Raw genomic sequence first — 23,560 nt, forward strand, 5'->3', positions numbered from 1 at the left:
CGCTGTAACTAGTCTTTGTTGACTACGTTAATAGAAATACATTTGACACATTTCTTACTGTAAAAAAGGATATTACTATCCTTTTCTTAATTTTATTTTACTATTAACAATTACTTTGCCTGCAGCCACACTGGGGAGTGTTGGGAGGAATACTGAAATCCTGAGATCAGAACAGATGGAGGGGTAGGCATTCCCCCCCCCCCGTAAGGATATAAAGTTTATCAAGAGGAAGATTTCGGTTATTTGGTGTGTTTTTATAAAACCAAACTTAGTGGTATTCTTGGGGGTAAAGCTGTGCATGATGATTTATGATGGAAGACACTGAAACACAAAGTTATCTGTTAAGCATTGAAAGAAAATAGCGTGGAGGCAGGTAGGGGACTTCTAATGTAAGCCCCCTCAGTGGGGGAGTTTGTGGTGCGCCTGCCAGGTTGTACGGGCGCTCATCTGCTTTTGGGGAGCCCGTAAGCAGGGGGGAGCTGCAGGCTGGGTGGGTGGACTACAGCTTCTGTCCTGCTCCTGGCCGTGTGACCATGCGCCCCGGGCTGTCCCGGCCCGGCGACTGTAGGCTGCTGCAGGGTTGGCGGTGCCATGTGGCGCCTGGGTTTTCATCGCCTGTCACTTCCTTCCCTAGGCCAAAAGGCGGCCTTGCTGGCCAAGGGGAAAAGACAGGAAGAAAATATTTTGGTGTTTTTCTATGTTTTCTGTGACCCTTGGGTTACATTAGTAGCTATAGACAGTGTTGTTTACCAAACTTCACTACTAATGGTGATGGTAACACAAATATTGAATAACTTGGTGTTTACATGACTGTCAATGCAGTTGCAACATTTGTTTCCCATCAGCTTTACATTTAATCTGACCTCACGTTTGTTTCAGTGACACAGTATTTGCAATGTGGGGTGAGCTACCTTGTGTTCAATGATGCCCTCAAGCTCCCTCACTAAAGCAAGAAAATGTATAAATGGGTGTCAGTGTATTTTCCTATAGTTTTTGCATGGGATGTAATGCAAGGAATTTTTTTTTTTTAAACTGATGAACATTTTTGTGTCATTTGACCTGGACAGGAGGGGAAAGCAGACAGATGCTCGTGAGTGCCCCATGGCTGCAGCTGCCTCAGTTCATTCATTTATTGCCTATTGTAACTTGGAAGCATTCTTTAGGTAAGTAACCCACTTCAAAATACGTCATGTGGTTTATAAACTTGACACGCTTGACTCTTCAAATTGTTTTGTGCTCTTAGTTATGTTATTTATGTGTTCTGTTTACGTGTGTCATTACAAACCTATATTTCATGTGTTAGAAACTGACTGCTTTTGCAAATGAATTTTATGTGCCATGCACAGTCAGCAAGGGGACAGGCTGCGCGCTTGACAGAAGAACGCGCAGTACTTGCAGACTGTGTGCAATACAAGGCCACCATCAGTTACACACGTCTTCAGATGCCATCTACAAACAGAGTTGCTACTGTATATCAACTTTCTAATTATAGGCAACCATAACTGTGCAGCTCTTACTTTTTTTGGTGTGTGAGCTGAGCAGCAATGTTACTTTGCACAGATTTCAGTACTTGAGTTTGATTTTGCTTAGAACATAGGGGCAGCTTCTCTTGTTGTGTTCATAATTAATGCATGTACTACACCTGTGTTAACCTTTACAGTCATAAAGCTGATATTACCTGGGTGGTTTTTCAGAAGATGGTGATATGACCTGGGAGAATCTAAGGCCTCCTGTCTCCCATCTTTTAAAGAAAAGTGAAAAAGTTCAGTGTTAGAAGGTTCTAAAGATGTTAATACTGGCTGAACGCAATACTTCGTAAACATATTTGGTTTTTAAATCTACTTTTTCATTTCAAACCTGTCAGGATTTAGTAAGGTATGCGTTGCTGTTCCTATAGCTTTCCATTAAACCATCTTGAAATAATGCAAAATGGGTAGCTGGATTTGGAGGTTTGGGGTATACTTTCTTATAGGAGGCCAAGATACTCCTTCATACTAAGATGTTAGGTAGGTTTTTTGTATTTGTATGTAGGATCATATTCGTACGTCATTGGTATCTTTTGTCTTTAACTGTTTTGGTTCATGTGGTTTTGGTATACAGTAAGCTGAAAAAAAGTACTGTTTCTTATCCAGGTTTGTAATTTCTTTAAGTAACATTCAAGAATCCAGAGGTGTATCTGTGTTGCAGAAGAGTACTGATGTGACTAAAACTGTAGATAATTCAAAAACTAGATTTGTGCCAACAATTACACCGTCCCATTAGTTAAATGACAGTTTTTAGATAACCTTTGGTAAAGCTAATTTACTTGACACGTTCCATTGTTCTACTTCCACGTCTGCCCTGCAGTGCGGAGTGCGCTATTCGTCTCGGTCTTTGTTCCAAAACTGAGTTGAGTCCCTCCAGTGGGTCTCCCAGACATTGCAGAACAGTTTTTCTTTGGTTGGTGGCTTTGCAGGTCAGTTCATCTTCTGGGACCAGTCCCTGCCTTCTGGTTAAGGAATCCATGCACACACACAGGATGACTCAACAGCGGGATGGATGTTCAGATACCAGAAGGGTGCTGGTAACTTGACAGGAGCTTCCACATTCTTTGGAGGTATGTGTGCATGTAAACCTCCCATTGAATACTCCCTGGATTATATCACATGGAACTATAATTTAGTTAAGTTGTGTTTTAAAATACATATTCTTCATAGTTTAAGTGTTCAGAATGAAATAAGCATTCACATTTTCACAGTAAATACTAGGGCTTCGTGTTTGGTAAAAACTTTCTGATATATAACCAATGGAGCCTTTTCTGCCTTTGCATTCCATGGTGAGTAATATGATGTAATTTTGCTAGAATTAAAGTACTTCAATATAGAATACTAAGAATAGAAATTTTGGAGTTATCAGTTTAAAGGGATGTAGCAACGAGAACAAGTTATGGCCGCGTTCCGTCAGTGAGAGTGTAGATACTACGTCCCCCATGCGTTCCTTGTCACACCTCTCTGTATGTCTGGACTGGATGTGCTGCACCTGGGCTATAGCCTGGCTGGTGATTTAGGGGAACGGTGTCCTTTCTGGTAGCTCTCAGATTCCAAAACTTCTTTGTGGGGGCCAAAACAGCACCTATGAAGCTCAAGTCAGTTTCGAATGAGAAAGTGAAAATTTCTATTGGTTGGTTTTTTTTTTGTTGTTGTTTGTTTTTTTTTCCAGAAACTTACATTTTACTGAGATATTGCAGATTTGCATGAGAATAGAGAAGCTTCTCAGACAACAGCATTTGTTTAATTTCATTTTTTTGTTCTGGACGTCAGTTTTAGGAAACAGCTAGATTTGTAATGCCTCCCCAGGAGGGACGAGGGGGGACAAAGAAAAAAAGCAAGTATTTAACTCAAGCTAAATTTAGCAAGGCTGTGAGCAACTGGAAGAGAGAGTTATGTAATGGTTAATTACTACATCCACACATAATGCTTTGGAATGCCCATTCATTGTGTGACTTAAAGCTCTCAACAGTCAAAACATGGTTGTGTAGATGATAATTTGATAACATGGTCTAGTAGCAAAATGTTTGTGCTGAGCTTGCATCTTCATTACATTAGTAACACTAATGTATTGTTTAGAAATACTGCTTTGTTTTGGAGCGTCTTGTTCTTTGTTCTCTTTGACTTGTTGCCTTTGCTTGTTAATGCAAGGCTCGTGTGTCTATTCAGGGAAGAAAAGCTTCTGTTATTAAATATAATTTAAAGAGCGTTACTAGCCTACCCTTCTGCATATATAACCTATTGCTATCATAAATGGAACTTCAAAGAGACTTAGTGAAAATTCCTGAAGACTGCTGGAATAAATTCCTTGGTGGTTGAGATGACTTGTCAGGAGCGTGAGCAGTAGTGAAGCTGGTCACACGAGCAGCTCTTGATTAATTGGCTAGGTTGTTCTTTCCCACTTCTCAAATAGTGCGCGTGCTTTGTTTTGATGGAAATGGAGTTAGGTTTGCAGGTCAGACACCTCATCAGCCATACACTTTTGAATCTGACTCTTCTGAACACATCTGCTGCAACATCAGTGTTTAAAGAGGGACTTTATGAATTGGGTTCTGTAGTTGATAAAATTCTTCTAGAAATCAGGAGTAGATTCCATAGCTTGTCTGAGTTTAAATTTAAACATACACCATTTGCTACTGCTAAACTAAATTGCTGTTAAATACTTTTTTTTTTCCCCCCTATGAAGTGCTTAGTGAAGTGCTAATACATGAAACTACGCTTGGTAAATTAACAAACTCAAGTTCTCCAGATTCAAATCAAGTGGTACAAAATAAAAGGCATTGAGAAAGAAGCTCCTTGCTGACGCCTGTGCACTGGATATTGACATGTAGACATACCTTTTTTCATAGTAATGTCCTATATTTAAATTTTACTAACTTGTTGTCTCTTACTGTGTTTTCACTGCCTTCTCTGCCTTCCTCACTTAATCTTCTGTATTTTTTTAGAGACCTGCTGTACGTGAGACCTTTCAGGAAACTGTGCAGTTTCGGTACACCGGGTTGTGCTGGTACCTGGAACTTTCATGATGAAGAGAGCTAGGCAGAAAGTTGTGGTTGAAAATGAAGCTCCTCAAACATCACAAAAAAGCAAAAAACAGAAAACTTGTTTATATGGCTCGGTGTTCGGTGAATCCGACTTGCACGCCTCCATGGACTGGGGAAGCCTTCCACACCATGTTATTCTGCGTATTTTTCAGTTCCTACCTTTAGTAGATCGAGCCAGGGCATCTTCTGTTTGTCGAAGGTGGAATGAAATTTTTCACATCCCAGATCTCTGGAGGAGATTTGAATTTGAACTTAGCCAGCCAGCTACTTCTTACTTAAAGTCTACACATCCTGATCTCATTCAGCAGATTATCAAGAGGCATGCTGATCATCTGCAGTACGTCAGCTTCAAGGTAAGCCTTGGATGAATGGAGGCTTGTTTTGCCACATTACTGTGCATAATATACGCAGCTTCTCAGAGTTGGTTGGCTCAAGTGTTGTACCTGGAAGTCTTTATTTTTAAAAATGCACCTCCTGCAAGAATTTATTTCCACACGTGCACGCTGTCTCCTTCCAATTTCTACACTCTAATCTCTGCAGAGTAAAAAAGGAGCTAAGGGTATGCAATACAGTGCTGAAGATTGCATGATACATTTTCCGAATATGCAGAACACGTAGCTTCTGTGAATCAGTGTTAGTGGCAATATCGGTGCTTGGCAAATGATTGTGCGTAACGGTAAACTTGATTTAAATGAAGGCTGTGTTTGTAGTCTTAGGATCTTATCAAAGCGGACTTCTTTTGTTTGAATACTTGATATTGTTTGCTCTGTTTGTCTGAGGAGACCGTAGTGGGAATTACAGGTGCTTTATTCACTTTTGGCAGACACTTCTTAGAGAATGTCATAGCGCTAAGCTGTGAAGGAAAAGCAGAAGGAAGGACTGATATTAAAGCTAGGATGAAAATCAGAATCTGCTTCTTCTCAGCACTGGTAGCAATTTTACATTTGGAGATCCTGTGATTTGCTTGCACAGTAGTTCTTGGATAATCAGTTATTAAATACCTGTAACTTCTGCACTTCATATAACTGATTATAATGAATTGGCATTATCTCTTAATGCAACTCTTACGATTTTTCAGCTGCTCTTTTATCATCTCAGCTACTACAGAGGAGGAAGGCGAGATGAAACAGTGATTTGTCCCCAGTTAGTCAGCAGGCTCATAGATGAATTGAGAATCAGTTCATCATTCAAGATGCAAAGGAGTTGTCCCTGCAGGTGAAATGGATTGGTTTGCTGTAGTATATCTAGGCTTTATCAACTCTTTTTTTTTTTCTGCTATAGGAGTTTAGAATTGGCATTTAAAAAAAGGTGCATACATACCACTGTCTATCATAACACCACTCCTGATGACAGTTGTTTAGGTTATTTGAAGACAGGTCTTAGGTTTAAGTTCTCTGTTCATACTGGAAATACTCAGTGGTCACACTGAGGAAAATTTTCGAGTGGTAACTTCCCTGAACTCTTTTCTTGTCTTGAAGTTTCTAATTAATGTTACAATTTGTCCTTGTGGTAAATGCAGTCTGGTGAAGTATAGCAAAGTGGACATGGACCTTGCAGTCTTGAGTATCCATGATGCTGTTTTCTAAGTAATAATAAAGAATGGCTTCATGATTTTTAAATTGCTCTTACAGGTTGATAGTAGTACTGAGTCAGCAGAAGCAGCCTGTGACATCCTTTCTCAGTTGGTGAACTGTTCTATCAAGACACTGGGATTGATTTCTACAGCAAAACCAAGCTTCATGAATGTCTCTAAGGTAATGTTCTACAAACTAACTGGGGTGACTTAATTCATTCTTAAACCACTTTAGCTTTCTTCCTGTGTTATTCAGCTGAGGGTAATTTTTATGAAACAGTCTGTATTTATTGGCATATCTTCTTTAATTTGTGGCATCCATTAGTATTAGGAAAATAGTTAAACATTGATTCCATGCATTAAGTTTAGTAGTGTTGATGCTTTGTGGTGTACAGATGGGGAATCATTTGGAAGGCTTTAGTTTCCTCATTTCTGGATTAATAGATGCAATGATCATGTGCTGCAATATACTGCTAAAGTATTTAGGAGCTTTTTTTTCTTTTGACCTTTGGCACTTCAAATAAGAAAAGTTCAAATAAGCCTTTCTTTGTTACGCAGGAAAAGGGATGCCTAAGAAGTGATTATTTTTGTACTTTTTGTGCATGAGAAACTTGAGGTTTGGATACTGAAGTTCTGCTTGTCTTCTCATAAGATTTTTTTTTTTTCCCTTTCCTTCCATTTCTCCAAATAGGCTCATTTTGCTTCAGCACTGACAGTAGTTTTTGTAAACTCCAAGTCATTATCATCAATCAAGATAGATGACACACCGCTTGATGATCCTTCCCTGAAGGTTCTTGTGGCTAACAACAGTGATACTCTAAAACTGCTAAAAATGAGCAGCTGTCCTCATGTATCACCGGCTGGTGAGTAGTGAACATACATGAAAAATGTAGTAATAAAGTATCATAAAAGAATGGTCAAGACTTAGTTTGGAACAAGTTATTTGTAGAACTTCTAATGTTCCTCTGAGTCTCTTAGCAGAGGCCTTTTCTTGACCTAGTCTTGTCTTTGGACAGTTGGAAGGGGAGGAGAATAATGCCTCTGTGTTACTGAATAAGTTGGATTAATGAAGGTGCTCCTCGCTTGACTGCATCTTCTAGAATCCTGGCGATTCTTTTTTATGATGTTCTTGGCTGCTTCAGTACCTCTGATAGGCCTTGAGGAGGAAAAGCCTCCGAAATTAGTGCAAGCCTTTAACGCATGATGCAAGGACTTGACGTTCATTGCCAGTTCTGTGTAAGGGTAACCAAATGTGTGCTGCTTGATGTGTACAACTCTGTAAAAACGAGCAGGCGTTCTGTGGGAACGTGCAAAATCCCCCACCCGTGAATCAACTACGGGTTGGTGGGATGAAGGAGATAAAAGCAGTTGTCAGTAACTGTTTCACAAGGTGCTGTGAGTTTAACCTACTGAGCAAAAGTGTTAATACTTCAAAGCGATATTAAAAAAAGTGTGGAGCGTATACAAATTTCAAAACCTAGTAGTATTAAGACTGAGAGTCTTTCAGTTCCTGTAGTGCCCTCGTGTGTCCGGATCTGGTAGTGTGAACTCACTCACTTTGGCACTGGTTGGTGAAGGGCTCGCTCCCTTCAAAATACAGGCTTGCCAGAACGTTCAGAGGGCTTTCAGGTCCCTTCTCACTTAACCTTTCTCCTGAAACCCTGGTGCTAGGGAAGGGGAATCCTGGTCTGGCCTCTTTTCTGTATTCTTATCCAGAGGCCACAAAATGTGATGTAACCTGTGTACTTTGTATTGCAACAGATGAAGAGCAGTTATGTTGTTTATGTCTTAATTCAGGGAAGGGTCAGTTTTAGCATAGCTCTTAAACTAGGCTGCTGCCGGTCATTTGAATAGAATGCTTAGATGAATGCTGAAGGAAGGAGTATTAGGGAAGGGAACAGTGCAGCTTCAGCTGGATCTTACCCGATTTCAGTTGCTCTTCCAAGTTGAGGAAATTCTGCACAGGGAAGGGCAAAGAGGGAGATACTCGGATCCAAGATGAATGTGACTAGTTAGACTTGCTGCTTTTACTGGTAAGTGTTTATGGCCAAAGCCCATAAAAGAATGTGGATATCTAGAACTCTGTCATGTTTCATGGGTTTGGGATATAGGCGTGAATACTCAAGCCAATAGAATTAGTACTTGAGCTTTGCAACAAACAACTGTGTTTATATTCTCTTTTCATTTTAGAGAGTAATCTTCTTTTTTGTTGTTTTTTTTTGTTCTTTAGGAATTCTTTGTGTTGCTGACCAGTGTCACGGACTTAAGGAGCTGGCTTTGAACTACTACATATTAAGTGATGAACTGCTGCTGGCTCTTTCAAGTGAAAAACACGTTGATCTTGAACACCTTCGCATAGACGTTGTGAGTGAAAATCCTGGACAAGTTGAATTTCACTCTATTAAAAAGCAAAGCTGGGATGCTCTTGTTAAGCACTCCCCCAAAGTCAACATTGTGATGTATTTCTTCTTATATGAAGAAGAATTTGATGCTTTCTTCAGAGAGGAAACCCCTGTTACACACCTTTACTTTGGCCGCGCAGTAAGCAAAGCGATGTTAGGTCGTATTGGGATGAATTGCCCAAGGTTAATTGAGTTGGTTGTGTGTGCTAATGGACTTCAACCTTTGGACGATGAACTTATTCGGATCGCAGAGCGCTGTAAGAACTTAACAGCAATGGGACTTGGTGAATGTGAAGTAACTTGCAGAGGTTTTATTGAATTTGTAAAGATGTGTGGAGGCAGGCTTACCCAGCTTTCTATAATGGAGGAGGTACTGATTCCAGATAACGATTACAGCTTAGATCGACTTCATTTGGAAGTCTCCAAACACCTCGGGAGAATATGGTTTCCTGATATGATGCCAACGTGGTAAATTGTCTACATTTGTGGATAAAATGGTAGAATCAGGATGTTGCTTTCTATGCAGATAAAGAATTTAAAAATGAAATATGAAAACTTATTTCCAGCTTTGAGTTTTTCTACTTTGAGAACGTCCTAGTAGCGTAACAGCAAAACATTCAGGAATGTTAATGGATATATTGAAATAGAAAATAGATGAAGTGTACTTCACACTTCTGAAAGTATGCCTGTGGTTTACAGGTGCTTCAAACTTCAGCGAGCTTGGGCTTCTCGGAGCTTCAGTCTAAATGTTCCATTCACATACAAGATTTTTTTCTTCATGTCCTTGTTTAGTCTCTCTGATGTAGTCAGAAGAGGACTAGAGAAACTTTTTAACTTTAGCAAATCTATCTTTATGGGAAGCTGGATACAACTGGGAGTTCAGGAAAACCGTATTATTTGCCATGATGTTTTATGCAGCTATTTTTTCAAAATACTCGTGTTATAAATGTAAAAGCTTGTACATTAATATACTTGCACTAGCCCAGGTTATTCAACGATAATCTAGCTTAAACTCATACCAGTGTATGAAAATGTTCTGGTAACTAAGCTTATGATTACAGAAAAAATTCCAGTTTTAAATTGCACTTTGAATAATTTTGTCAGATGAGCTAAACTGTATAGACCGCATTGTACAGTATGTCGTTTTTATGTCTTATGTATTAAATGGATGGGAAAGAGACCTTGTTAATTAATTTAAAAGTTTGGATCTAGATTGATTGCTTGGGTGAATGACAAAGCACTTTGGAAACTGCCAGAGTATAAGGAGTAGCTTCTGGGTTTGAGAGAGTTCAAATCATTGATTATAGAGATTGATGTCTGAATGTTCTCCCTGTTCCATGCTTTCATTATTAAGAGATAAGAAGGATCTCATGAATGTGGCTGGTGAGGAGGAAGGTGCACATGGAATGCAGTTGTCTTTGATCACTTTCTGTCTCGAATCAAGGCTTTAGAGCACTTTAAAAGATGTATTTGCCAGTTAGAGACCAAAATGGCCCGTAGTAATCTCGTGTGTCTCTCGCAGAGCTGGGCTGTAAGCCCTGATTTCTAGAGTAAGGATTGCTGGAGGTGATCCTGAAACTTCTAATTCAGGACTGTTTAGTACTTGTTGCTGTTAATTAGTTTTTGAGGAAGATTTTATTTCTTTGTTTTCTTTAAAGGGGAAAGGAATGGTGACTTGATGTGAATTAGAATATGTATTTTTTTGGGGTTGATGCTTTGCACACTGTAAACTGAAATGCATCGTACACAAATTTTGCTGTAATTATTTTCATGCTGTAGTTGTTCATCTTCCTATTTATAATGAGAAGCCTACATTTGATTTGCTGGTAGTACTTGTCACATCAGATAAAACATCAGTTTATTCCACGCTTACACTTCTTTACTGCAAAAGTAACAGCTAAAGGGTTAAACCACCATTGTCTTGGATGGACTTGTTCCCAGTTGCAAGCTAAAGGATTTAAGATAAGGTATAATGCCTGTTGCACAGTTAAGCATCTGACACCGGTCGTTATCACTTGTTTACCCAAGCACTTGCTTCCGTAATCAAGGGGATTCTAATTGATTTTTAAACAAGACTGAAATAGTTCTAAACAGTATTTGGTTTAAGATCTGTGGTTTGCTTTAAATGTCAGTGTAATAAAGTGATCTAATACGTGCACTGATATTGGACTCTTCTCCATCTGTTGCACCACGTCTTCCTGTTCGGCAGGGTTCTGTCCTGCTACAAACCCCACACGTGACAAGCCCGGGGAGAGGCAGTAGAAATGTTTAACACGTGGATTATCTTGAATTAGCCATTGTCATTTCACGTTCATGCCTCAAACTTGGGGATTTTTTTATGTGCTGAAACTGTAAAATGGAATGTGGACGTATCTTGTAGATGGTTGGTAGGTCCTGGAGTCCTTCATGCCTCTCTAGCTGACATAACGGCATTAATGAAGTATATAGCCACACTAGTGGCTATATGCAGCAATACAGTTCAGGAGGCAACCTTAAATCCTTCTTTGAATATTGTCCCTTTCTCTGTCCTTCTACTAAAGCAGCTTTTCTGTGAAGCCATGAATGTTAGCTTGCTCCAGCTCCAAGCTTCTAGAAAAATAGACCGGTGCTTATTAACATTGTGAATTTTGATGCAATGACTTTTTTGTGCGTTCGCTCTGCTAACTGATCTAAACATGCAAGACCAACTGATGCTTGAGTTTATAGCTAAATACCAACAAAATTGATAATTAGTCCGTGAAATATTGATTCTTCACTGGGGAGCTAATTGAAGGGTAACTTCTGACTTGTTAATGTTGAGTTTTATAGTTGTGGTGTTGGATTCGTTCAGCGTCACGTGTTGGTGCTAAGGTATGTGCGTTGCGCTGCGGGGAGGAGCATCAAACCACCGCCCTCTGTAAAGCAGCAGTAGTTCTTCTTTTCCTCTGTTAGCAGGTCATCCTGAACGACTGCAGGAGAGGTCTTGCTCTTGGCAAGAACCTGGGGATAGCTGCCTTCTGCCTTCGCTCCCTGCTACCCCTGGAGTAGCCTGCACGTCAGAGCTCCACCTCGTCCTAGCTAAGGCAAGTTGTGTCGGTTTTACTGGCTTTTCCTAGTTCTGCTGCCCTGCAAAGGCTTTCTAAAACCCCATCTCTGTAGTGTAGAATGCGATGATACAGTTTGTTAGAGTAACTAAAACCCTCAAAATGAAGTATAGAGTTTGCACCTGATATGCTAAGGAGATTTGCTGGGTTGCTAAAAAGTCCAGGTTACAGCGAGAAGCTAAAGTAGTGCACCTTTTCTGCCACGCGAGGGGGTGAGCTAGTTTTCATGCTCTCTAACTTGTCTTTCTCAAGGAGTCTGCTTATAATTAGTCATTTCTAATTTCCTGATTCTCTTGTAAATGTAAATTCCAGCAAACCCTCTTTTTTTCTGGCATGACAACTCAAACCAGCATCTCTTATGCCTTGTGGAGTGTTTCTGTAAATTTCCTTCTACTTTTCCTCAGTTCAGGTGCCTTCAAAATCTAGAGTAATCTTGTTTGCCAAGGTGTAGTAAAGTCCATCAATTAGCCTAAGGCACGACGTTCGCAACAATTACAGGTGCTTAAAAAGCAGTGCCTAACCCGTGTCTGGAGTGTATATTACTGTTAGCACCTCGCAATATTATGTAAGGCCCAAAGTATTGAATCAGTAGTAATATGAGCTTGTGTTGTGCATATTGTATTACCTTTTTTAATTGCATAAAATACATTTTTTTTCCTTCCCTCACTGAGATAGGCCATCCACACGATAAGAACAACTTTTGGATGCTGAGATGAATTTATTTGGAATTTACCACATTTCCATTTCACACTCTTTGCCCTTTCCCCCTTTCGAGATTGCTAGTAGGATCTGAATGATCGCAGTTCTCAACATGAATATGAGAGGTGATCCCAGGAAATACACTTTGCATTGGCAACATTTTCCCGAGGATTTGTCCCTTAGAAATTCTACCGTTGTATCTGATGGGATGGATGCAGACTAGTTTTACACAGAAACCTGGTGAAAATAAGAGGAGGGAAACCATCAGATGACTGCTGAAGCACTTGTTCTTCTGTGCTAACTCTGTTTCAGAAATACTAACGTTTTCTGTCTTGTCCTTTTTGCTGAGAGCGCAATACTGGAAATACCAAAGTAGCAAAGACACTGTGGTCGTAAAAAATAGAGATAGTGGTTGGAGTAGTTGTCTTGGTGGAAGGGGGAAGGTGGGAAGCAGGGAGAAGATGGGAATTCCTGCTTTAGTAAAGAGAGGAGCTCCAAGACGTTCTACAGAACTCAATTAACTTGCGTTCTAACGTAGGAGCAAAATGTTCTGCATGTAAACAGATAGAAGGTGCAATGTTTCAAAACATGCACCTTGTTTAACTGCTTGGCTTGCTACGAGGTAATACAACCTATATGACCTCAAGGCAAAGAAATATTAAATTAAATACAGCTATTTACCTGATCCCCTGATTTGGACTCCATCATCAATGGCATTTCCATTGTGGAAGAATTTAATGGGTCCAGAGAGCTGGCCAGAAAAGGGAGCGTACACCGTTGCTCCATCAGCACAGATGACATCCACGCCCGTGTGCTTTCCTTTACCGTTGCGTCTGAAAAGAATATTCAGAATTAGAGAAGTCTCTTGTCAGGCCTGATGTTATACAGAGGGAGATCAGTTAGCATGCTACAAGATCTGGAAATGGGTTGTTTGTACTGAGACGGTGTTGGCGTAGCTGACTGGTTGAAGAATCTATAATAATGTTTTTTGGTGTAGGTGATGTAATGCCATGTGGTGTTGATGACCTGTTGGAGTTGCAGTTTCACAAATTTGAGGGGGGGAAAAAAAAAAGCCTTTCTTCCAAGCCTTTAAATAGAACTGTAGAGTCACCGGAATGTTGGTTGGCAGGTACCTGTGGAAGACATCACGTCCAACCTTCCGCTTGAGTCAAGACTGTTCCCAACACCAGGTCGGGTCCAGCATGGCTTAGTCTGAGTCGTAAAAATCTCCAAGCACAGAGGTTTTATGAACCATGTGGACAACCTGTTCTGGTGCTGCATTACCCCTGTAGCGAAAACGTTGGTTCCTGTCCAACCTAAACCAAAGCTGTAATTCTTAAATGGCTTAAACAGAGTTCAATTCTATTTCAGCAGAGCAGCAACAACCCCCCACGTGTTCCACTTGTAGTACCTTGGAGCTCCGTAGTATCCGCAGCCGTAATTGTCACAGCCTCTTATCTCATTTGTAGGATTCCCGGAGCACACTGTTGCCCATCTGCTGTCTTGTTGTGGGAATGGTGGAACAACTTTGAAATACAGACACACAGCACATCAAAGTTAGCTTTGGGGTTCTGTTTTAAGTGTTGCATGTTTGTAACTGCTATGTTTTAATTTTAGGTAGGTAGGAACATACTGGAATTGCATCCTACGCATGTAGTTGGATGTTTCCTCCACAAAGTCTGTCATCCTTTAGGAAATGTAAATAGAATGTACAGCTAAGACTGGATTGTAGTGTTTCTAGATTAGGGTTATCTCATAATGAGGAACATGCTTTAAAGACAAAAAATTCAGAAAGTGTCGCGGTTCCTGGAGTGTAATCTGAGGGACAGGAAAAGACTCAGTTTTGTTTCTTACTCTATGCCCAGATGATGGAACTGGACTCCTCGGGTCCTATTCTCTGTTACTACCAATGCAGTATTTGTATTTACCAAGAGTCATCCTAAAGTCTGCTAAGCTGCAATACGGAAATCACTGCTAGTAGTTAAAAGGGGACAAACAGAAGAGATGTCTCGGTTTATTCCTGAGACTTGATGCTGCTGTGTCATGGGGGGCAAGAGATGCAGCTTGATAAGCCAATACATTCTTCAGTCCTGTTCATAATGCGTATTTTCTTTCAGATGTTGCTGTCAGAGAGAACCTAAGAGGGGACTATTGCTATTTGATATTGTTGTCCTTATTTGAAATAAATTAATTATTTTTACTCATTATACTAATTATTCTGGGGGGGTTGGGGAGGTTTTTGTTTGGTTGGTTTTTTACCAGGCGTAAGTAGCTGAGTAGGATCAGAGTGGTCGCAGTTCTCAACGTGGATGTGAGAGATAATGCCAGGAAATACTCTTTGCATTGGCAGCATTCTCCCGAGTTGTTGCCCTCTGAGGATTTGGCCCTGGTATCTGATGGGGTGAATGCAGACAAGCTTCACACAGTAACCTGGAAGAGACGGGAGAAGGGAGCAGGGTCAGGAAACATCAACTGCGTCTGTTGCTGGGGTGAGCATGGAACTGTCTGTGCCAGCTTCTTACTGGAGACTGTAATGATGAAGCAGAAGTGTAGGCAAAGTACCAACAATCCTGAAATATAAAATTACTCGGATTGCTATGGAAAAGAGGGAGTTGGAAAACAGGAACAGGACAACATCCTCTCAGCAAAATTGAGGGCACGTTTCTGATACTTTGTTTACTGTTTCCTAGTTTTTTTGATGTGGGGTGGTTGTTTTTCCAAGTCCCTTCTTCCCTGCTCTCCAAGAAAAGCATAGGAAAAGGACTACATCCTGCTGGTGCTGATTTCTGATACTTCTTAGTAGCAGTCTAGTTGTGCTTCCATGTGGGAACTAGAGAGGGCATAAGATGAATGAATGCTTTGCTTGAATTGAAGAGCCACAGCAACCTTAAGTAAGCAAAATGATTACTTGTGCGTGCCTCGCGACCTATCTGCTGTTACTACTTGCCTGATCCCCTGATTTGGACTCCATCGTCGATGGCGTTTCCGTTATGAAAGAATCGGATGGGTCCGGAGAGCTGGCCGCTGAAGGGAGCATACACCGTCGCTCCGTCGGCGCAGATGACATCCACGCCCGTGTGCTTGCCCTTACTGCCGTGCCTGGAAGCGTAAAGGCACGGTTAGAGAAGGCTGTCAGGCTCAATGTTGTGTACAAATAGATCAGTTAACACAGCGCGGTATCTGAAGCTCATCTAACAAGATTTTTGCATCTGCAATGAAATGGGAAAGAAATCTTTTATTCTGGCTAAATGTCTGTATTGCTCTGACCTTCTTTAAAGTGGGATGGGATTTCCAACTGTAAGCGCATTTTTATTTTCCCAAGCTCATGGGATGTTTCAGGCTGTGACAGAAAAGTACCCCTGTTCTACCCCCAAAATACATCTGTGCCGGTGTAAAATGGAATCTTATGTTTGGCGTTTTCTCATTCAGAAATCCAGAAGCTGCATGATGAGGATGGACACTTCTTCCAGTGCCTGAGGAGAGGAGATGACAGGAAAACGCAGGGAAGGCAGGAGTCATTCTACATATAAAAGCATCTTTTTAGGGAAATACAACCTGCTCTGTTGTGAGGTGCCTACTTAAAGACAACGATGCTGGCAGACCTTTAGGTTGTGTAAATTAATCTACTTGGCTTCCTGCAAGCTGTCGCTGAATGTTAGTTACACATCTGGTCTGTAAGCAACAAGAACATATGAGACAAATCCTTGAAGTACTTTCCATTTCCTTTACTTTGGCTGCTAACTCGTGTCATGGTCTCGCTTTTTCACCCATGCACCAGTTTGTAGCGGTGGTATTACTGCACTCCTGCGAGATTGCCAAGTAACGTCCCAAAAAGGAGTACAAGGTCCTGCAGGCAACAGTATTCCCTCATTCTAAGTGTCAGCTCTGGTTAAATTCTGCTCTTTCTCCTGTGTGACCATTTCATTTGGGACAGCAACAGCAAACCCCACAGCTCCGGACTCCCGATGCCCCGCTGCGTTACCTGTCGGCGCCGAAACTGCCACAGCCGTATCTATCGCATCCCCGGATTTTGTTGGTGGGATTCCCGCTGCAGATCTGTGCCCAGTGCCTGTGCTGTTGTTGGGGCGGGTGTGCCTCCAGCTGCTTGGCAAAAACTTTGCGTGCAAAAGAGGAAAACGAGGACAATTCAACCATGTGCTTGGTGCAGTACAACAGAGAAGATGCAACATAGGGTGTTTAAAGCGGAAGACATGAGCTCATGGGAGTTTATAATTTCAGAAACTAGGTAAAAGAACGTGGTGCAACCTGCTATATAGATTGATCCCTTTGTCTTGAGGTCTTATTTTAAGGTACATTAAAATGAAAGCAAAGCTATAGGTAAACATTTTTAATACTAGTTCATGAAAGAAATCAAACTGCTTTCTTCGTGAAACCTCTGAACACTTTAACATCTGACTCTATCCCCACACCTAATTCCATATTTATGATAGTCGTAACTGTGCACATTGCCATAAGTCAAACTGCGTTCTTCGTGAAACCTCTGAACACTTTTAACATCTGACTCTATCCGCACACCTAATTCCATATTTTATGATAGTCGTAACTGTGCACATTGCCATAATTCTTCATAAAACTAGATTGAAAAAAGTTAGCATTACTTATGTTGGAACAAATTTCAATAATTCGTTAGTGTCTGCCCAAAACCAGTCAAGACCAACTGCAATATAGCAATCCCAACTCACCAGCGGACACCACGCTGACCAGAGTGACCAGGCTCAGAGCTGTCATTTTTGCGGCTGTTTCACCGGTGTTCTTTGATCGAACCAAAGACATTGAGCAGCAGCTGCCTGGGCTATTTTATGTGGTTTTGAAAGCCCAAGGCTGGTGTCTTGGCCAATCAGTCTTGAGCAAAGTATTACAGCTCCCGGCAAATGGTGTTGCCATATTAGGCACTGAGGATGTCTACAAACTCTTTTAACAGTTGTTAGGGCTGGTTGGGAAAGACGGAGAAAATAGTTGGTCTCTTAGGACACAGTAACAGATGGAAATGAACAATCCCACATTTCAGGAAGCTCTGGCTGAACCATTTCTTAATACCTTGTCTTCCCCCTCCTGAAGCGAAGGCACGTGTAGGCCAAAAATGGTCGGAACCAAAAATATGGCCCAGAGGACTGAGCTGGAGGGAAAAGACGGGCAAAACTCCACGGTGGATGTAACCGGTTTGTCCTTTGCTGCTGGGTCCAGTGCCCATTAGAGCTTTCCAACAGAGTGACTGAGAAGACCTGAAGGTGTTCATGTTTGGTGTAGCATGGGTATTCACTCAGGCTAAGAAATACGTGCACTTTTGCATGGGAACCTTTTTTCCTGTTCAGCTGAAATTATCACCTAGCCTGGACTTAAATCCCTGATGTCTTTTCACTGAAGCCCTAGTTTTTGACAACTAAATTCTTATTAAAACATCTTCAAGTTCTGAAACAAACAGTTGCAAACCCAAGTTGTACAGCATAACTGCCATGGAGTTAAAAAATTCAAGGTTTTAAAACAATTCGTTATGTTTCTGCTTGATTTCAGCTCTTGTACTGTTAAGCAGGCTCCTCAGTGTCTCTTTTAATCCTTCAGTTTGATTTTTCTGCACTACTTCCCGGAAAGCATTAGATTTTCTTTACAGACATGTCTTAGTTCACACAAAATTTAAATAAGTCACGGTGCTTTCACATAACCTGTCTGATATGCCCAGTTACAGAAACCTCTGGAAGGCCCGCAGGTTTTTTTCAAAGGAGAAACAGATGTCCCTGTCCCACTTCTAGTTTGCAAAGAGCATCTGTACCTTGTGTTTCCTGAAATCTCCATGGAACAACCAGCTGGAGACAAATTTTTTCGCTTGTGGTTCCAGGCTTTTTTTTACAGCCAATATTCAAGCCCCAAGCCATCGCTTGGCCTTCCCTGGGGTTATCATAAGTGGCTTTGCTGATTTTACCCCTGCTGCTTTCTCCTCCATCCTCCCAGAAGGAACTGCTCTTTTTCACGCTCGTAGCCACCAAATAAATATTTATATAAATGTTAGGTCCCCTCAGTCTAGTTTAGATGGGGCTTTTGGTTGTAATTTGCTCGATACAGTGGAATCTAGGCTAGCAAATGGTACGAGGTGCTGGTAAGAGCTCTCAGTGGGTGTTCAGGATTTGGGGATGCTGCTCACCCCTGAGCTGACAGACAGGGTATGTGGGTTTGTGTGACCCTTGCCAGAAAGAGCCTTTGTCACTACAAGCTGGGAGAGCTTGGGCAGTGTTCTTCCCAGCTTTCCAGGCATATTCCCCTTTGTTTGGTACCAGCTTGCCGCAGAGCCCCTCGGCTCCCCTTAGCAGAGAGCATCGGCATGGGAGGGGGCATGGGTGGCACCTTGCAAGGAGGATTTCATAGCATAGAGGCAGTACGGTATTTCTGAGCGTGGCTAGCTTGATACTCGCTGCTGTAAAATTTCTTCCCTACTGGAAACAAAACCATTTAAAAATAAAGACTTTATTGGGGTGGTGCCCCGCCGTTCCCGGTTAAGGGGTCTCTAGTGGAGTTCCTGTACAAAGATCTCAGCCAGCTTTTATTCCCGATTTACTCCTGACTGCCACCAGTTTGCACTAGTAGAGTTTTAAATATCTCATTCTATAAACTTTACTTGGGCCAGACCTGCCTTGAAAAGCTAATGATTTTTCTAGACTTTTGTGAACTCGCGTGCTCCTAATTTTACCAGGGAAGGGACTGCAGCACCTCCATCTGCTCCACACCACCTTGCGAAGGAAGGGCTGGTGTAAAGCCAGCCCAGGTGGGAGGCACGAGGGGAGAAGTACAACTGTGCTGTAGGTGCCCCGACACTGAAGGGGCTTTTCTCAGGGTCCTGTTTTGCAGTCTGGTGTTTTGTAAAACGGCTCTAAGCAACCCATTCTTTGTCATTTTTTTCCAGCTCTTTTGTGTTACAGAGCAGACCCCAAATGGCTCGTAGCTGTATACATTCTTTTGTGTTTTCTCCAGAAGAGATCTTAACAGCATTGCACCTCGCGCTCTCCTTTCTAAAGCGCGTCAGGATGTCACTTGCTACCATAATACATCTAATGTGCTTCTGCTAAGGTGTTCTTAGTGAGATAGTTTTCAAGTGTATGATGTTGCAGCTGAGATTTCTCGGTGTGTTCCCCACCTTTCCTGGGCCAGCTGGAAGGTGCGGACCTCTCGCCTTGGGCATGAGGCAGCTCTGAACCCAAGCTGGTGGGATTCCTGCGTTGGGCAACGGAGACGTTCATATAACAGTTGGTAGGTGCGGTTGTGAAAGACATGAATTGGCCGCTTAGGACACACTAACAGAAGGATATGGGACAACCAGCCGGGGTTGCATGGCCCCTGGGAGCTGCAGTTGCACCATTTCCTTCCCCGCGGCGGGGAGCGGGCAGGGAGATGGAGAGGAGCCGGCATGTGGCACGCTGGGAGGAGGTGGGCTGGCTTGAGGAGTGCTGGTTTCCTTCTCAGGCACGAATGGTGCGGATTCCCCATTTTGCCCCTCTATGTCAGTAGTGACTTCCCCGGCTGTGTAAGTCCCTTCGAGGTGCTCACGGACTGAGCAAGAGTGCAGGGGGCAAATGCCGGTGTTTGGGCTGATACCAACAGGCAGTGGATGCGTTGAGCCCGCTGCTGTCCAGGAGTGATCCCAGCTTTGCTCTTCAGCCTTTCCAAAGATACCATGACTCTGCTCTCTAAATCACGTGGTGTTTCGGGAGGGCCCATTGCCAGTTTCCAGGGCTTCTGGACAGATGGTACCTGCCATGTGTGTGTCTGTAAACCTTGCAAACGTTAGACTAGGCCCTGTTATGATATTAATTATCTTAATATTATCTCTTAATGAGAAAATGGTAAAATGATGGAATAAGGTTTTTGGAGGAAAAAAGCCAGAAAACTGAGACCCGCACCTGGGCAATGCTAGTGGAGTCTTTGAGCAGAAACATCAGCAAAAGCCATGGCCAAACCCCGAGCCAGGACCAATCCAGCCCCCAGCAGGGCCTGCGGTTTCCTTCCCGCTGTGCTGCCGTCCGCCGTTGGTTGCCCACAAGTGCGGGCTGGTTTCTCCATCGTTTCCTTTATGCATGTTTCAGTTTGGAGGGATTCAACCAACGTCCAACAAGTGATGATTGGGTCCATGAAGTCCTTCCTCTCTGCAACCTCCCCGCGGAGCTGCAGCCCCAGCGAGCTGGACAAATGCAAACCGCACATCTTATTTCTTGGTGATGTTAGAGTACCGTAACTGTAGGGTTGCCAGGCTTGTCAGCAGGCAATCGAAAAGGTAAATCCTCTTCCTAGCTGTATTTTAGAGAACGATGGGCTTGGTCCTTCTTGGGTAGCCCTGTGTGTTCAGTGTGGGAGCAAGTCAGCCCTGAGCACTCGCCTCCTGGCTGGTCTGCGTACAATATGTTATTAAAGAACCTTGAAAGGTGTTTCTAAGTAAAAGAAATACTATTCTTTGTGCTAATCATTAAAAATCAAATTATGATTTAAAAACTAACTGCAGAAGAATTTACTTGTGCAATTAGCAGCACAATTTGGTGGTGAAAATTAGGCTGGCGCAATGTAAACCAGCTTGGGCTCGCTATTTATTCGGGCTTCCGATCCCTTGACGAGGCTGAGAAGAGGAATTTTGCCACAATGATTAATTAAGCTTTGTGTACGTGGCTTATGTTGTAGTATCGCTGGAAAATCAGCAGATCGCGCTAGCTGATCAACCCCGAGGCATGGCTGGGCACAGGGCAGTGGGCTGGAGGGGCGAGCGTTGCCTTTCTTCTTGGCTGAGGATGAGCTGAGGATGAAGCTGAGGTGGTGCTGGTGCCTGGTTCTGATTGAAGACTCTACCTCGAATTTATTTTGCCTTTTTTAATATGCTTGTTAAGCCTGACTTAGGCAGGCTTTAATGGGGAGGATGAAGGAACGCAAAAGAAAATCTTTTTACTCCTGATGCCCTATCCTGTGGGGAGGACAAAGCTCTGGCTTAATCCTCCGAAAGCCCTTTAATGCCTGGGGAAATAGAATAGTGCAGGCTTGGGTTGCAGCCTTAGGCAGTTCAGGCTTGCACAGTTTGGGATCCCAGCTTACCTCTCTGGAACCTTGTGGCACAAACTTATAAAATAAAAGGGATAGCAAAGGAAAAGGATCCCTGCAGAACCAGCGCAGAAAAAGAGCAATTCTGCACAGCCTGAGTTTGCCAACTCCTCCCTGAAAAGCCTGGTTACCCCCATGACTCCCCCAGCACCCTTTCCCCTCACCTTGAATATTTCTAGAACCGTGTCTTTTCCCAGCCCTTTCCTTCCCTCCCAGAGCCAGCTGCGAGTTGTGCTTTCCCCTCTCCTACAGCCAGTTATTTCTGTCACTAGACTGAAAGGATAAAGCTGGATTTCCTTACGCTGTTTGCCCCAGCCGCTCTGCAACCTGAACTAGAAAGCGGTATTTGCTGCTTCTCTGCTGCTGGGTGACAGCCCCAGCTAAACCAGGGATTTTCAGCATCTGCCCTCTACATCTCCCAGGCACCGTCTGGAGCATCCCGCATCCCGGCACCAACGCCCTGCGCCACCCTGTGCTGCTGGAAAAACTCAGATTAAACACTATCTCCCTGAAAAGGCTTTTGAATCCAGCCTGTGGGAGCGGAGAAGCGCTGAGCTGTTGCCAGTAACGTACGGGTGGAGGGGAGCGAAGCCGGTGAGTCGGGGGCAGCTCCGCCACAAGCCCAGGGGACCACGAGTCGCTGGGAGCGGGCGATGCCCCCGGTCTCTCTGGCGTGCAGGAGCGCAGGGTGCTGCGCCCAGGGCAGGGGGAAGGCAGCCCGGGGGCTCTCGGTGCTCTTCTGGCATTCGTGCTCCTCCCAGGGCCCCGGTGATGCCTGCCTGCTGTGCTTTAGAGAGGAGGTGATGGGATCTTCGGTCCCCATCGCCAGGTTCCTGGTGCATCTGACAGCTGAGGGAGGGGGAGGGAGACAAGTGTGACCCAGGGAAGAGCTTACCTGTCTTTGCTGGGGAAAAAAACCTGTCGGATCATGTTTTCTTTCCCATACGAGGACTAAAATCAAGTAAAAAAAGCTTATTTTGCAGTAGAGTGTACCAAGGCCCTGCTCGGTCAGCCAGGTCAGCTCAGTTTTTTGTTAGGCTTTGCAGGGAGAAGTGGGGGCTTGGTTGGGACCTTCCCTCTCCAAATGTGAGAAGTTGGTAACTGGGTTAAAAACTGGGATTTTTAACCAAGTGAAGCTTAGGTAGAAATATTTCTTTTCTGCAAGCAGCCAACTCCATGAAAAAAATAAAAGAAGAAATTGGTCAAAACTGGAAAACCCTGGGGACTTTTGCTGAAATGTTTCTGCTTTCAGTATAAGGAAGAGGTTTTTTTCACAGAAAACGCAGTTGCACTGCCTCAGCACCACTGCCCGGCTGCCTCCTGCCCCCGCAGGTTTGGGCTGCGTATTTATACGGCCGGGCTGGCGTTTGATCCATGGCAACGTTGCAGTGGTTCCTGGGGAAGGTGAATGGGATACAGCAGGGTAAGCACCTTCCACGGATGGAGCAAATATCTTCCTGTCGTTTCAAAAAACCCCCCCGAAGCAGCTCCCCTGCTTGCCCAGGGCTGTGCTTGCGTTCATGAATTCGTGAGCCTGCGGCACTTGCGGAGCACTTTACCCCTTGTGACTCCCAGCAGCGCGTTGGTAGCCTTGGCCTGAAAATCCCCGGCCCGTTAACAAGAGCTTGTTGTCCCGGGAAAGGCTTCGGCTGATTTGCGAATGGAAAGAAATGCCTCGCTTGGACAAAAAGCAACCAGGGTGTGCCAAGGCAATCCTGAAGTCTGGGGACAAGGAATGAGTTACTTCATTAATGTTGTTTTATGGTTTTGGTGATGGGCCCCGGGAAAGATTTGCATTTCAGCTTTATACAGGTTGTTTTTTTTTTTTTCTCCCCAGCTGCGTTAAAAAAGCAGAACCCAGCCCAAACTCTGTGACAGCACCAAAGAAATTCAAAGCCATTTGTAGTGAAGCAGCCCTTTAATAATGTGATTTTTCCATATGCAAGCGCAAGTGAACTTTCTGGCTTATTGAAGACATCTTCGTGTTTGGCTGCAAAGAGAGCAGCGACGTCCAAGAGGAGTGAGCTGGAGCACGGCTCGCCGCGCTGCTGCTGAGCCCCTGGGATCGGCGGCAGGGTTAGGGTAACGGCTGGGCTCGATGGTCTTAAAGGTCTTTTCCAACCTAAACGATTCTATGATCCTATGA

The 23,560-nt window shown here is 43.2% G+C and overlaps 2 protein-coding genes across 4 annotated transcripts in view; one reads left to right on the top strand and one right to left on the bottom strand.

The window, feature by feature from the left end:
* Window positions 1-11,672, top strand: part of LOC104128892 (F-box/LRR-repeat protein 21) — a 13,165-nt gene extending 1,493 nt beyond the window's left edge. The window contains exons 2-8 of one of the 3 annotated variants that reach the window (XM_035897155.1): window positions 1,068-1,163; window positions 2,456-2,596; window positions 4,472-4,923; window positions 6,202-6,324; window positions 6,835-7,006; window positions 8,374-8,507; window positions 11,477-11,672. In XM_035897155.1, coding sequence (XP_035753048.1) covers window positions 4,549-4,923; window positions 6,202-6,324; window positions 6,835-7,006; window positions 8,374-8,507; window positions 11,477-11,572 — 900 coding nt within the window. In that variant the 5' untranslated portion in view covers window positions 1,068-1,163; window positions 2,456-2,596; window positions 4,472-4,548 and the 3' untranslated portion in view covers window positions 11,573-11,672. The other 2 variants (XM_035897156.1, XM_009641745.2) reach the window with 2 other exon arrangements.
* Window positions 11,673-12,266: 594 nt separating this feature from the next.
* Window positions 12,267-17,783, bottom strand: LOC104128894 (myeloid protein 1-like). Its single transcript, XM_009641746.2, has 7 exons — window positions 17,031-17,783; window positions 16,310-16,442; window positions 15,275-15,426; window positions 14,587-14,757; window positions 13,739-13,853; window positions 13,009-13,160; window positions 12,267-12,564 (listed from the first exon to the last, which is right to left on the bottom strand). The coding sequence occupies exons 1-7, from the start codon at window positions 17,119-17,121 to the stop codon at window positions 12,374-12,376; spliced, it is 1,005 nt and encodes a 334-aa protein (XP_009640041.2). The 5' UTR covers window positions 17,122-17,783; the 3' UTR covers window positions 12,267-12,373.
* Window positions 17,784-23,560: the final 5,777 nt, after the last annotated feature.

The sequence above is a fragment of the Egretta garzetta genome, unplaced genomic scaffold (genome assembly GCF_000687185.1).
Source record: "Egretta garzetta isolate BGI_Z169 unplaced genomic scaffold, ASM68718v1 scaffold147, whole genome shotgun sequence".
Lineage (NCBI taxonomy): Eukaryota > Metazoa > Chordata > Aves > Pelecaniformes > Ardeidae > Egretta > Egretta garzetta.